At 43.4% G+C, this 14,666-nt stretch overlaps 2 protein-coding genes across 4 annotated transcripts; both read right to left on the bottom strand.

Moving 5' to 3' along the window:
• Nucleotides 1-1,207: 1,207 nt before the first annotated feature.
• Nucleotides 1,208-11,330, bottom strand: ikzf4 (IKAROS family zinc finger 4). The gene is made up of 8 exons (XM_052058065.1): nt 10,667-11,330; nt 7,864-7,924; nt 7,704-7,784; nt 7,352-7,618; nt 7,100-7,267; nt 4,161-4,316; nt 3,918-4,049; nt 1,208-2,210 (listed from the first exon to the last, which is right to left on the bottom strand). Exons 2-8 carry the CDS (start codon nt 7,922-7,924, stop codon nt 1,414-1,416), a joined length of 1,662 nt encoding a protein of 553 aa, XP_051914025.1. The 5' UTR covers nt 10,667-11,330; the 3' UTR covers nt 1,208-1,413.
• A 103-nt stretch (nt 11,331-11,433) lies between these two features.
• dnajc22 (DnaJ (Hsp40) homolog, subfamily C, member 22) lies at nt 11,434-13,365 on the bottom strand. 3 transcript variants are annotated; one of them, XM_052058173.1, is made up of 4 exons: nt 13,284-13,365; nt 12,327-12,923; nt 11,967-12,049; nt 11,434-11,665 (listed from the first exon to the last, which is right to left on the bottom strand). In XM_052058173.1, exons 2-4 carry the CDS (start codon nt 12,868-12,870, stop codon nt 11,489-11,491), a joined length of 804 nt encoding a protein of 267 aa, XP_051914133.1. In that variant the 5' UTR covers nt 12,871-12,923; nt 13,284-13,365; the 3' UTR covers nt 11,434-11,488. The 3 variants fall into 3 exon arrangements, with proteins under 3 accessions (XP_051914133.1, XP_051914131.1, XP_051914132.1); XM_052058171.1 differs by having other exon boundaries at nt 11,967-12,259; XM_052058172.1 differs by having other exon boundaries at nt 11,967-12,259; nt 13,252-13,365.
• Between the last annotated feature and the right edge of the window lie 1,301 nt (nt 13,366-14,666).

The following is a 14,666-nucleotide window of genomic DNA, read 5'->3' on the forward strand; positions in this document are numbered from 1 at the left end:
GCTAAACAATGACTTTGATTCAAATGAAGATCTCCATACTGTCAGCCTCAAGTGCCAGAAGAGTTTTAGCGTAAATGATAGTCGATTCTCAACCATCCACCGCAGCAAAGTTGACTGTAATAGCTTGTGCAACATGAGGGGAATCTGAGAAAGGCAAATTACATGAGCGTCATTGTGAGGATTCAGCAGTTATCTCACCGAGCACAACAAAGTATAGCCATCAAGTGCTTGGGTAGAGACTTGTCATATTCAAGCAGCGAGTCGACAGGGGCAGTCCTGTAGATTTCGAAGCACCCCGAGCTATGTTGGTCAGAATCTTCCTTGCCAACCTCATGACTCGTGGTCTGATTTTAAGATCCAAAATCCTGCGCTACCTATTGTACCTTCACGCTCAGACCTAGTTTCTGACTGTAAACAAGTTTGAGTTAAGGCAGTCCTTTTTAGCTTTTACCTTTTGACAAAAGCTCCCCCTAATCCCAGAGGCACAGCGCAAATGAGGCTCACACACCTCACAAACTAAACACCGTCCCGTACAACCAAACTCAACTCCTAAAGCGGCACGCCAAACACAATTCTTTAAATGTAAACAATGTGCCTTCGGTTCTGCTTGTGCACACAACCTTTTCATAGAGGAATTTGAATCAAGGAGACGATGGCTCGTTGTGATTTCCCAGCACCTGTTCCCTTCATTTTTTTTTTTTTAGTTTGGAGGGAATCCCCCAAAAGGCACTTTTAAAGCAAAATCACATTTTGCCAGATGATTCAATAAGCGAGTGCAATCAATCATATTACATAATTTGCCACAATAAACTTGTAAATGCTGCTCTTAGATGATGCTTTACACGCTTCTGCTTCGCTTGTCAGACCCGAATGGATTTGAATTTGGATTCACAGGGGTTGTACAGTCATGCATGCTGTTCAATCGGAACAGCCAGGCTGCGCATGCTCTGTCGTGACTTAAATGTGACGTCGTCCACACACTTGATAATCTGGCGGCTTCCAACCAAAGCTGGTCTGCGGCAGGAGAGCTTGTTTTCAACTCTTGTAAGTGCTTTTTATCAAGCTGTTGCTTTCATCAAAGCATAAAGACTGTCACAACTGCTGCGCTAAATCGACAATCAACCTCCACCTTCATAAATAATGTGGTATTTAAATGAATCTGCGCGTCACACGTCCGTTTTCAGTAAATGTAGTGGCAAACGTTAACGCCAGATCGGAATAGATCACGTCACATGTAAACGGTTGACCAGAGAATGACAAAAAAGTCTGCATGTAAACCCAGCAAAGGTAAGAAGAATAGGACACATCCTTAATTTTCACACTAGAGGTTGAAAGCATGGTCGGGTGCAGATCCAACATGACCCCACAACGCCTCGAGTGGCTCCTCTCAATGCTCACCCCTTCCGGCTCTCCTTAGGCCAGTTGGTGCTCTCCTCGACTCATGTGTGAGGAAAACTCATAGCGGTCCTGGCTGCTGTGGCCACAGATGTTGCACTCAAAGGGCTGGTGGAAGCCATGGCAGCCCATGTGGATGGTGAACATAACATGATCCAGGAAGAGGATGCGGCAGTGGCGGCAGTGGAAATAGCGCATGGGCTGACCGTCCCTGTCCAATACCTGCACTTTCTCCCTGGAAGGGAGCGGTGAGCCAGTGCACCTCTTCACTGGGGTGGGAGGTGAAGGACACACTCTGTTGTCCCACTCTGAGTCCATCTCTTTAGCCTGGCCGAGTCTGGAGGTGGAAAGGCTGTAGGGCAGTGCTAGGGTTTGGTAGTGGAGGTGCTGGTTGTTGTTGGAGGTACGTGTGTGGACTGCAGCCCTTGTGCTGAGGTCTTCTGCTGTGCTCTCGGTATCCGTAGAGTCGGGACATCCGTTGGGTGAGGTTGTGTGGCTACGAACCAAAGGGTGACCGTTGCACCCTTCGGCTGCTGCTTGACCAGACAGGCCAAGAGGCACCATTGAGAGTCGACCCGGGGCTCCTTGAGGAGGCACGCTGTTGTCAGTGGAGCCCATGACTACGTGCGGCTCAGATGGGAAGGCAGGATGAGGCACACCGCTCCTTCGTTTGGTTCTGGAGTCTTGCAGAGGTATCCTACTCAAACCAGTGGAGTCTTCAACTGGCTGAGGGTTCAGATGCTCCCCTTCCCTCTCCGAACCAGAAGACAAGTCACAAGGAACTTCTCGCAGGTCTCGATGGATGTGCTCGTCAGCTGGGAACACCAAATACCAGCGAAAGTCAAAGGACCGTATTTTTACGCAATGGGCTCTACATTCGGTGACAGTGCTGCAGCACTCAAGCATGCAAAGGTAAACGAAGCATAATGCCTTCTGGGACCTTACTATTCGGCCGCAAGGTAGTGTTAGATGATTTGGGAGAACTTGAGCAAGGTGCAGGCAGCCAGATTCAAAGCTCTCTGAGCATGTATGGCGCGAGTCATCATAGTTTATTCAGCAACATGACAACAGCGGGCAATTCACTGAACGCATTATTAATATTATCTGCGATTGTTGGCCTCATTACAGAAGGGGACGATCGGGAGTACAGGGGACTGACAAAGGACTTTGTGGACTGGTGCCAGCAGAATCTCCTCCAGATCAACCCTAGGAAAACTAAGGAGTTGGTTGTGGATTTCTGCAGGAAAAAGTCCTCACCAGCACCGATGAACATCCAGGGTATGGACATAGAGAGGGTGACCTCCTATAAGTAACTTGGTGTTCTTCTCAACCACAAACTGGACTGGTCTACAAACACGGACACCCTGATTAGGAAAGGACAGAGCCGACTCTTCCTACTCAGGAAACTGAGGTCTTTTGGGGTTCAGGGGTCACTCCTTAAGACGTTCTATAACTCGGTGGTGGCCTCGGCCATCCATGATGGCATTGTCTGCTGGTCAGGCAGCATATCAGCCCGGCACAGAAAGAGACTGGAGCGACTGGTCAGGAAGGCCAGTTCTGTCGTGGGTTGCTCCCTTGACACTCTGGAGGAGGTGGGCAACAGAAGGATGCTAACTAAGCTAAAAGCTATGATGGCCAGTCCCTCCCACCCCCTCCAGCCCGCCCTGACAGCACTTGGTAGCTCCTTCAGCCAGAGACTGTTACACCCGCGCTGCAAGAAGGAGAGATACCGACGCTCGTTCCTACCGACTGCTGTTGATGAATAAAAAATAACAATCATAATTATAATTAAATGATGTGAAGGAAAATTGTAAATAGTACTGCGATTTATCCATTTTGTGTTCATATTGTATTTAATTGAAAGATGTTTGTTGGTTTTTTTCTCTTTCTCCTTTCTTCTTTCTACATACATTCTTGCTGCTGGAGGCTGTAAATTTCCCCATTGTGGGACGAATAAAGGATATCTTATCTTATCTTATCTTTATCATGTAATTTCCAAATCATCCCAAGTGACTGGCAACGGCACAGCTAAATAGAGAGCGGCGGGTGGGGAGGCTCACACAAAGACACATACGATCAGTGTCGAAGGCGTCCACTTCACAGATCTGTGATCTCCCTAGCCAACTTCATAGCTTCACCCGTGGAGGTCTGCTCGCAGTTTCTTATCAACGTACTAATGAGCTTCGATCTGCCCGAAGACACGAGTAAATTAGTCTATTCTTCCGCCATGTCAAGGACTCTCAGCTCGTCTAAAAGGGAGTGAAAGTAGTTGCTTCGATTGGCAGCGAATCAAGTTGGCTGTGTTCACATCCACAATCAGGCAAAATGCCCCTTTTAAACGTGCCATGCTACGAGAAGCTTGCACGGCTCTGTGACCACACCAAAACTTAGTCCAGCCTGCACTTGCGCAGATTTAGACCCCGGCAGCGTTGGATTTGCACTGGGCAGGAGAATAGAGCCCAATTGCATAATAGAAGTAACATATTTCATACGGCACTGTGGAATCAGCAGAGATAACATACCCAGAAACTTCTGTGGTGTTGACCTCTTGCGCTTGGTGATGCTAACAGCTAATCTATCCGCAATCTGTGGTTTCTCATTGGACATGTCCAGCATGGTTTTAGCCATTGTCTCCATATTTAGAGACGGATCATCTGCCAATGAAATCCACAATGACTTTCTTTGCACAAACATCCGTGACTAATTGAATGTCCTTAGATTAACTGTTGCACGGGCGCGATTAAGTTGTTGGTGCTGTGTCTTACGCTGCTGCGATGTCTTGGAGTTGACTGCTGCCTTCTGCTCCTGGCTCTTGAGAAAACTGTGGCAACGGTCAAAATGATCCTCCAGTGTGCTCTGCTGTTTGTAGCTCCGACTACAGTAGACACACTTAAAAGGCTTTCCTTCCAGTGGCGAAGAAACTGCAATTATAAAATCCCAAACGAAGTTTGAAATGACCTGTAACCTGGATGATGGGGAATACAATTAAGTAACGTATGTCATTCTGAACCCTGATGCTCGTTTTGGGAAAATGGTTCGTCAAGTTCTCAGCGTCACGTTAAAATTATTTCAGTGATAGCCCTACAATAAAATCAAATGTAATAAAATGAAATGCAAATTATTTGTCTGTCATACTTTAAAATGTATATAAACGAATTGATCTATTTACAACCAGTGTTTAACCTGGCATCGCAATGCCCCATTAGAGTGAAATACCAAAAAGTGACATTAATTACCCAAATCCAGTTTTTAAGATGCTTTCCTCGGAAAAGAAAACATTGAAAAGACCTTTTAAGTGTTGATAATCTCCAAGCAAGATTTCTTCTGTACACAAATGGCTAAATGTCACTTTTTGTAATAAAGCAATCCCTCAAGACTTTGTGGGTTTTTCTAAAATACTGTAGTGATTTTAAAAAGTTCATCAAAATATATAAAAATAGTCATATCGGCAGCCACGTTGTGGAAAGACGCATTGTTTCATATTGATGCAGAAGAGAGGTTTCCCTGCATGTTGAACAAAGAGCTGACGTGACTCAGGGGCTCACTCAAACAAGTGATTGGTTTCCGGCCCAACATTGACCAATGAGAGCACGAGTGGAGTTATTCCGTGAGCCGATTGGCTGCGCATCATCTCAGCCGAACCCAGCATTATCCCTTGTGTGTCGCTCGTCTCGTCCACGCTGTTGACTGTCTCGCGTACTGTATCTTATGTTGTGTTTGTCATAACCAGACTTGGACACGGGGTTCCACGTAAAAAGATCATTTTGAGGATCAGCGACTGACAACACAAAAGGATATCTTAACAAAATGGTGAAGAAGCTATGTAAACAAGGCAAGTACTGGTTAGATCTGTGGCGAGAGGCTGGAGTGGACACATAAGGACGAAGCACACTGGCACAGGACAAAGGGAGACAAGGACAATTTAAACACAAGGGGAAACAGGTGGAAGCATTCAGGGCAGAGCTGACAATCACACTGGCAGAGGAGGAAGGGAAAGTGATCTGAAATGAGAGGAGAGTCATTCTTTCAAAATAATACAGGAAGTGACCAGAAATAAACAACCCTCATCACATTGCAACAGTGTTCACAATATTTTTTTTTCGTTGAAGCAAAACCTTTTTTGATTTGTTAAGCTGCGCTCCAATCTCTTGCCGCCACGTTACACATACGTACAGCACATTTGACAATAAAGTTGTATTCAATTAAATTCAATTGAAGCAATGTGTCCCAGGTGTGCGGGAGCATGGAATCCAGCTCGTCCCTCCACAGCACCATCACCTGTGACAACATTCGTTCAACGGCAGCAGCGGGGGGCTGGTTCGCAGCCTTGACTGAGTTCGGCAGCCGTATTTTGAAGATTTCCCAACCCCATCAGCTGTTTTTAGTCACGTCACAAGGAAGCGGTGACAGCTCAGCTGAAGGCTGAAGTGACAGCCAAAACTGTCAGCTCGGTAAGTTTTTTTTTTCTTCACTAAAAAAAAAAGACCATTGTCTGATATAAAAGAAACTTTAAACCTATTTTCAACTAATAAGAAGACAAGATGAATGTCATAGCTCTACCATCATTTTTCCCCAATTTAAAAACCTCGGCTCCCCCGTCAGCATCTCCAGCAGAAGGGTCTTCGAGTGAACCTAAAGCCTGTCAAGTCAAGTGAGAGCCCCCAACACAAGCCTCTTCGCCTCGCTCAGAAGCCAATGTTGATGAATGTTAATTACTGTTTTATAATTCAATATTTAACGAAATATGTGTCTGTTGTAATCTTTGTCTCAAATATTCATCCATCCATCCATCCATTTTCTAATCTGCTTATCCTCACGAGGGTCGTGGGCATGCTGGAGCGTATCCTAGTTGTCTACGGGCAGAAGGCGGGATACACCCTGAACTGGTTGCCAGCCAATCATAGGGTAAACATAGACAAACAGCCATGGGTGCTCACACTCACACCCCGAGTCAATTCAGAGTGTTCATTCAGCCTGTATATTTTTTTTTTAGTTGAAGCAATAACTTTTTTGATTTGTTAAGGTGCGCTCCAACACTTTGCCGCCATTGAAGCAATGTGTCCCAGGTGTGTCCCTCCACGGCACCATGACAACATTGGTTCAAATGCGGCAGCGGGGGGCTGGTTCGCAGCCTTGACTGGGCGCGCGTGTGTGTGTGTGTTTTTATATATATATATATATATATATATATATATATATATATATATATATATATATATATATATATATATAAACACACACATATATATATATATTTTATATATATATAAAAACACACACGCGCGCCCTTGGTGAAGCGCAGACGAAATGGTAAAATGTTGTAATGTTGTTTCTATTATGTTATTAAAAGAAGAAAAAAGCAAAAATTCTGCTTTTATAAAAGTTAATAATGTCCAATTTGTGAACAATCAGTAAAATACTCAGTGAAATTTGAAATTGTAGTTTCTCCACATCATGTTGTAAACTATGTCTCATATTTTAATTACGGTACCTCATGTAGCTAACCATCTTACAAATTAGAGATCTTAAATATTAGAACTCAAGCTATCAAAAGCAGATCTCAATGCAATACACGTAGTAGGACACTATTGCAAACTACTATCCCAACAATAAACATATTGTCAAATCAATATTCATCTTACAGTGTCTTTCAAAGGTGAACCTTTGACTTTCTTTTTGTGCAGCACTTGTATTTGTCTCTCACCTGCATGGGTCCGTAGATGTCCGGTTAGGGCGTCCCTCCTCCGGCAAGCGTAGTTGCAAATGGGGCATTTGAAAGGTTTTTCCCCAGAATGCAACTTGACGTGTCGTAACAAATTGCCCTTTTGGGTGAAGGAAGCTCCACACTGATTACATTGGAAAGGCCTCTCACCTAACAACCAAGCAACACACAGGCATGAAAACCACCATGCCCTTTTGAGTCCTCGGCCCTCACTGTTCGCTCAGCTCTCGTCACCTGTATGGCTTCGCTTGTGCACCATCAGCACGTTGGGTCCGATGCAGATGATCCCGCACACATCACATTGGAGCTTTCCACTCGGAAGTCTGATGGGTCCAGGCGAAGAAGCATTTTTTGATGTGCCCAACTCACTGTAAAAGTTCCCTTGGCCGAGCCCAGCTTGCTCTGCGCTCCCTTCCTCCATCAGCTCCATTCTGTCAATCTCTCCGTTGTTTGATTGTGATGATTTCTCTTCACTGCACAGCTCTGCCTTGATGGTGTTTTCTGGGAAGGGAAGAATCAAATGTACCTTTCCAATATACATTGACAGATAATATCAAAAGGCCAGTGTTAAAGGTTGAAAACAAACCTGCAAAGGAACACTGAGTCAAGGACTGTTGACTGTTTGAACTGTAAAAGTCCTGCTCTGTCGCCGACTCTTGGCCACTGCCTGAAAGAGACGGCAAAGTCAAATTCTGGTGTCTGCACGCACAAATGGACTGTGTGTTTACATCCTCATGCATCGTTACCTGATGCATGAGAGCATCCGTTGCAGTCATCAGCATTCATTGTTTCACCAGATGCCTGCATCTGCACAACGAAAGAAGAAAGGTTTCCAATTTGAATACTACATTAGCTTTCAGGCAACCAGAATGTGAAGCTCTCTGTTGGAAATGTTCATATTAGGGTCAGGCATGGCCCGCACAATTGCAGGCAGATTCATCTGCACTGTGGCTTGCAAATGAATGACAGAGTCATCACTTAAGCACACATTCCCATAGGCAAACAAATGGGGTAAAAAAGTATGATGACACACAAGGACGAAATGGTTGATTCCCCTCTGTTCATGAAAGAATACATGAACGATTAATCAGAATAACAATAAAAGAAAAAGAATAATTATTAAATGAATATTACTATTATTTAATAAAAATGTAATGAAAATGAAACCGTTTGTTTGATATTTAGTTTGACACCGAACTTCAACTGGGACTGGCAATAAGCTCATCAGTTATCTGTACTTTCACACTTCGCTCAGTGGAGTGCCTGTATGACTGTATGTGAAAATTTTGCTGGCAAGACAAACTGAAAAAATGGTCAAGTAATGACAAAAACTCAAATGAATAAATTATGATGACATCACACATCAGCACAGCACATAGCAGCTGAGGTTTCACCTGGTCTTAAGTCTAGCCTCCTTTTAGAGACCAAATTGCCTGGTGCAACAGGGGCGTGTTGAAGAAAACACAATAAGTCCGTCGGAACGCCCTGCATGGCCGTAGCCCAGTCCCCCCAAAAAGGTTTGGTAGACTGAACCCGGCACGGAAATCAAGATGTGGCAGCTTTTATGCCAAGCGCATATGCACTGTCTACGAAAATTGGCCCCTTGTGTTTTGTCTTTTCACCATTTTGTTTTATCTTTTCTTTTTTTTTTTCCTTGGAATTTTATCTTGATTTTCACCTTTGTTTTTGTAACCGTTATTGCTTTGCTTCTGTGGATTTGCCTACTCTACTCCTAAAGGCTTTATGCTGACTCTCAGTCAGCTATAGATAAGACAACGTTCTGTCCTGGTCTATCACTGAATGGTTTAGGTCCTGAATACAATAAAGAAATGCTAATGAAATATAAAACAAGTAGAACTCTGAGGTCTGCAGACTTGGCTCAATTAGTGGAGCGCAGACTTCAATGCAAACATGGTGAAGCCGCATTTTGTTAGGTTGATTCTGATTGTGACCAACAGGTGGCACTGTAGAGTTCCCCTTGCAGTGGCACACCTGTTGGTCATTGTTTCATTCGTGTGTGGTTAAAAGTGTCCGAACAGTCGGTCAGTGTCGGATCATTGCGTGTCTCTGTGCACATGTATTGTTTTGTTTTCAGTCTTAGGTTTTGTTTGCTACTTTGCTTCCTGTGATTTCTGAGTGAGTTTTTTTCGAGTCAGTTTCTTCGGTTTATTCCTGTTTGCAATTTTGTTAAATACATCTTGGTCATTCCACCCTGCTCCTCCCTGCCTCCCTGCTTTTTGGGGTCCTACAACATCCACCATCATGCAAAACGTGACACATTTAGCTGTTGTGCTGCACGCAAATGGATAAGGCTCCAAACGGAAACAAAGTAAAATCAGCCTCAAGTGTGAATGCTTTTCAAAACTATGCTCTTTTCCCAAATATATTATTAAGGTCTTTCAAAACATTTCAAAAATAAATGTGTCCAAAAAATTGCTCTTGCACAGTAGATCCTTTGAGCACTTTTAGTCTGCTCCTTGTAATTTATTTACTTTGCTTTTGAATGATTTAACTCTTTTGTTTATATGTTGTACCTTTAACTATTTGACATACTTTTGCATTATTTTGTTCAGGAAATGTGCAATATAAATAAAACGGCCGTGCCTTTCCTTATGTTCGACTGATGTTATGCAATTAAATTTGCATTGACTTACTGAGCAGTTCCATATCAGAAGAGTGATCAACTTGGACTTCCACTGTGATGATTATGACTGTGTTCCCTTTATTATGTTTGTTGTGTATGTCCAATTTGACCTAATTTGACAGAAATCGTTTGCTGGATCAGAATCTGACATGCATGAGCCAAATTTAACCAACGTTGACCAAACATGGGAAATTCCATTCAACTCATTTCTATGCGTGTTTTCAACCTCGGTGAAGGTTTCCTTTTCTCATGTCACGGTAGTATTATCATCTGGTAGCCTACGGCGACGGAAAACGCCGCACCTTGTGCACAAACAAGTGTGGGGCTGCGGTGGTGAGAGGAGGAGGCTAAAAAGCGAACGTGAATGAATATGCTGCCTCTGGCCGCTGAGAGAGCAACAGGCGCGGATGCAGACGCGCCAGTCACACCAGGGCACGGCTCGGGGGAGTCAGGGTGGTGGGCGTATGGGGCGGGGGAGGGGAGGGGGGCACTCTAGCGCCGAATCTTGACTGATAATCGTTCATCTCGGCGGGAGGGCGACCACGCGGTTTATATTTGCAAATAACTACCTGGCCTGCACAGATATATTTGGCCACTTATTAGAGCTACGTACTCTTTGCTGGAAGGATAAAAACGGCGGCTGACATGATTCATAATGAGTGCCCCATGCACACATGCGGCTGTCATCCAGCGTCGAGCATTTAACGCATTCAACTGTCGGCGCTGCCATGCAATGCTTCTTCAATGTTTCTAGCACGCCGTTGCTATGGCAGCAGAGCACAAGACGAATGGCATTCACCCGCCTTCAACTCCCGCGGAAAAAAAGAAGCTTGCAAATGGTACTCGATGGAAGACTCTTTTAGTGTTAGCGAGCGCCGGGCGGAGTCCATAAAGCGTCTCCTTACCTGGTCACGGCTCGTTCTTGCCGTCCTTAGAATTGTCTGGATTGCGGTTTGTTTTCAAAGCGACCGCAGCGTCGCTCGGATTTTTTTTTTTTTTTTTTTTTACCTGGGAACCCCAAACAACTTCCGGGCTGCGGATTATCGAATGCATCGATATGCATAATATGTGGATGCAAATGGATTAGTAGGCCCTAAAATCAAGGCAAAAATTATCGGAGGGTCTGATCATTTGACTGCTGACTGGCTTTTTGTTTATGTGGTTTATTTTATTAGTAGTACTACATCATTAAATTATACATTAAATAACATTGATCTGAACATCGGAAAAATACAAAGCCCTGTAACAACATATGACAAACAAGACAAGGTAGTATACAGCAATGTATCCACATTTCAGTGCTGCACATTGGTGAAATAAAATAATTCAAGGGTGGATACAGCGCCACAAGAGGGAAGCAAAGTACCGGTTTCTCAATAGACCTGCACGGGACTGGGAGTCACTGTTTTTAAGTCAGTACTTTGCCGGCTGTAGTATGGAATTTGATGTTCATATTTATTAATTTGTACCTGGTTGCTTTTAATATGCTTGGTATCTTTTTGGGCTATGTATGGCCCTCAACTGTGAAAATAAAGCTGGTTGAAATGATTAGTACATTTTGTTCCTAATGACAGCTTAAGTTAACCAAATCAATTCAGACTGTGATGTAAAATAGTTTGACAAGTACCGGTAAAAGGTTGTCACGTAAGATGGGAAGTTGACAATTTTTCCCCCGCTGATCATGAAAATTACAGTAGGGTATGCCTGTGCCAACTCATTCTCGGGAACTATGTGAAGCGCCTGGGCCTGTGACGCCGTAGAAGAACCTCATAGGCCTCATGGATCTTGACAAACATGGCCTCAGAATCCTTGCTGGGGTTGTGGTCTGGGTGCCATGTCTTGGCAAGCTCCCTATACCCACGAGTTATCTCTTCAAGAGAGGCCTGACCTCCCAGCGATAAAACCTGCAATATACAGTTCGGTACATACAGTAAATATATAACTTCTAAAATAATACCGGTACTTTGAAGCAATAAAACCTGCAATAATAAATGCAGCATATGAAAATAAAGTTCAAAATAAAGCTTTGAAGTGAGAACATCCAGGAAGAAACCCGTGTCTTGAAAAGGAAGGTGCTCAACATTAGTGGTTCCATTGTAAAATGACAAAATACAATCTGGAATATACTTCAGTATACGTTTGAATATAAATCGCCCTACAAAAGGACTACAGTATAAACGTTGCAAAATCAAAGCATGTGGTCACCTTCAGTGCCTCTTTTTCCTGCTCATTGTAGTCTTTCAGTAGTATTTCCAGCATCTTTGTCCAGGCTTCTTCATAATAGCCGCCTCCAGTCAAGACACACATGAAGCGATATGGCATTAAAAGAATGTACTCCAGTACACTTCGAAGCCAAGGGAGGAACCAAAACATATCCAACAGTGCTGCCACACAGTCAGACAGGTAATACAATGTGGCGGTGGTATTATGGAAAACACAGTACGCCAATGGAGCAGAAAAGGCCAGCCAAGCCAGACTCAGCCTGCAAAGCCGTGGGCCTAAAAGTGCCAAATAAACAATTAGTGATGGTAACAACTTCAAGTGAGTGAAGCATTTTGGTCTTACCGAGTTCTCGTGTGCTCCCTGCTGCTGGTGGCTTCTTGTACTTGCGATGCTGTGTAGCAGTGACACTGGCTGCCAGGCTAATGGGCAGAGGGGATAAAGTGCTGCCATAGAATATTGGGGATGTTATAAGACTAGCTATGATCGTTTTGGGAAGATGAGAGGTCTGTTGGCCAACAGTGGACACCAGGTGCACCCCGGCAGCCACACATAAAGGCAGAACGATCAAGTCGAAGAACCTGAGGAAGCTCAGGCCAATCAGTGCCACAGTGCCAAAGTAGACCCCAACACATACCTGGCCAGCAAATCGAACTGGGTTCACTGGTGGATGGAGCATGTTGGAGGCTTTTCTCTTCATCGTCTCTGCATTGGCTTCAGTGACATATGTTGGAATACATATCAAGTCTCTGATCCAGCCTATTCCGAACCCTCCCAGGGTGAGGATCCATAACAGAGTCTGGCTGTCCCTTCCTAAATAGAAATGGTGAAGGCCGAAAAGACCACCCACTGCCCACAGGGCGTAGGCGACCATGACACTTTTGACCATCTTGCGATGATGATCACCGCTACGGGTGACAATTTGACATGCTCATTGAGTATCTGTGGGAGGAGACACATGACCTTCATTTTCAGGTTGAAACCTGATGAATTTGAGGGAAAAAAAATGCTGCCTTTTGTTCATTGTAAGGGATCATATAAAAATAAAAAACAGAACTCATAAGTCAGGTCACTCGAATCTCAAGGCATCACTATACAATTTTTAAAAAGGAGGTTAGTCGCATAATGTTGGATTTTCAGTCATAATATAATTCAGTGCTGTATGCACAGCAAGCAGCACGACATCACAACAAGACAGAAAAACATTTTGATGATGTCACTGTGCTGTTTAACTAATGTTAACCAAATGGTTTATATACTTACCAATTACCGTATGTTTTGCTTTTTCTTCTTTTCACTTACTGAGTGCAAATCTTGAAACCCTTGAGAACATCAATCCATTTCGGTCCTTCTTCTGTTAAAGTAGCTGCATGTTGTTGCAACAGATTGGACTTTGGATCATGACAATGAAAGTCAGCACGTGATACACATCAACTTTTAGGGCCTTTGATGGACCTCAGCCTACTTTACTCTAGATGTTATATCGTTCCTAAATGCAGTGCAAAGCTCTAAAAGTAGTGCAATTACAGTGACGGGAACTAGTTGTTGTCGCATCACATACAGAAATGCGAGATGTATTCATATATGATTAATTATTACTAATTACAAGTTAATTATAACTATTGTACCAATCTTAGCAAGAAATTAAAATGCATTTCTGCCTATAGAGTTTTTACTGAACACTTATATTAAAATAGTGCACGATGCCATCCACATCCATTCACTTCACCTCTCCTATTGATGTGCTTTTTTAAAGCGGTGTAGTGTCGCCATGCACGGAGTTTGCAAAAAGTGGTGAGTCTATTTTGAAGAAGAAATGACATACACCTGATTTTAAATGTACTTAATTGAATCAGGTGTGAGTATGAGCATGGATGGTTGTTCGTCACTGTGTGTCCTGCGATTGGCTGGCATCCGGTTCAGGGTGTCCCCCTGCCTACTGCCCGAAGACAGCTGGGATAGGCTCCAGCACCACCCGCACGACCCTTGTGAGGATTAAACGGTTAAAAAAATGGATGGATACCTATGTATCTCTCTCTCTCTCTCTCTCTCTCTCTCTCTCTCTCTCTCTCTCTCTCTCTCTCTCTCTCTCTCTCTATATATATATATATATATATATATATATATATATATATGTATATATATATATATATATATATATATATATACTTCACCTCTTTCTCTCTCTCTCTCTCTCTCTCTCTCTCTCTCTCTCTCTCTCTCTCTCTCTCTCTCTCTATATATATATATATATATATATATATATATATATATATATATATATATATATATATATATATATATATATAGAAAGGTACCGCTCAAGGTAAAGTATAGCTACCTCAAAAACTACAGTACTTGGGTTCACCAACGATTTTGTCCTCTGTAACTTCCAACTACTGCCAATAGATGTCAGTCTAGCCAAGCGAGCACTATCGACAGCAAAAGTGAACTAAGTGTGACATCGTGAGAGTGCGCGTGTGTGTGTGTGTGCGTGTGTGTGTGTGTGTATGTGTGTGTGTGTGTGTGTGTGTACGAACCAACTTTCAAGGTGAGATTGCCTTCTCTAGCATATTTAGTATGAAGTCAAAACTTAACTATTCTGTATTGATTGATTGATTGATTGACTGATTTATGTGATGATGCGACGTTTTATGACGAGGACAGCTTTTATGAGAGGCACTG

Source organism: Hippocampus zosterae, chromosome 2, assembly GCF_025434085.1.
Source record: "Hippocampus zosterae strain Florida chromosome 2, ASM2543408v3, whole genome shotgun sequence".
NCBI lineage: Eukaryota > Metazoa > Chordata > Actinopteri > Syngnathiformes > Syngnathidae > Hippocampus > Hippocampus zosterae.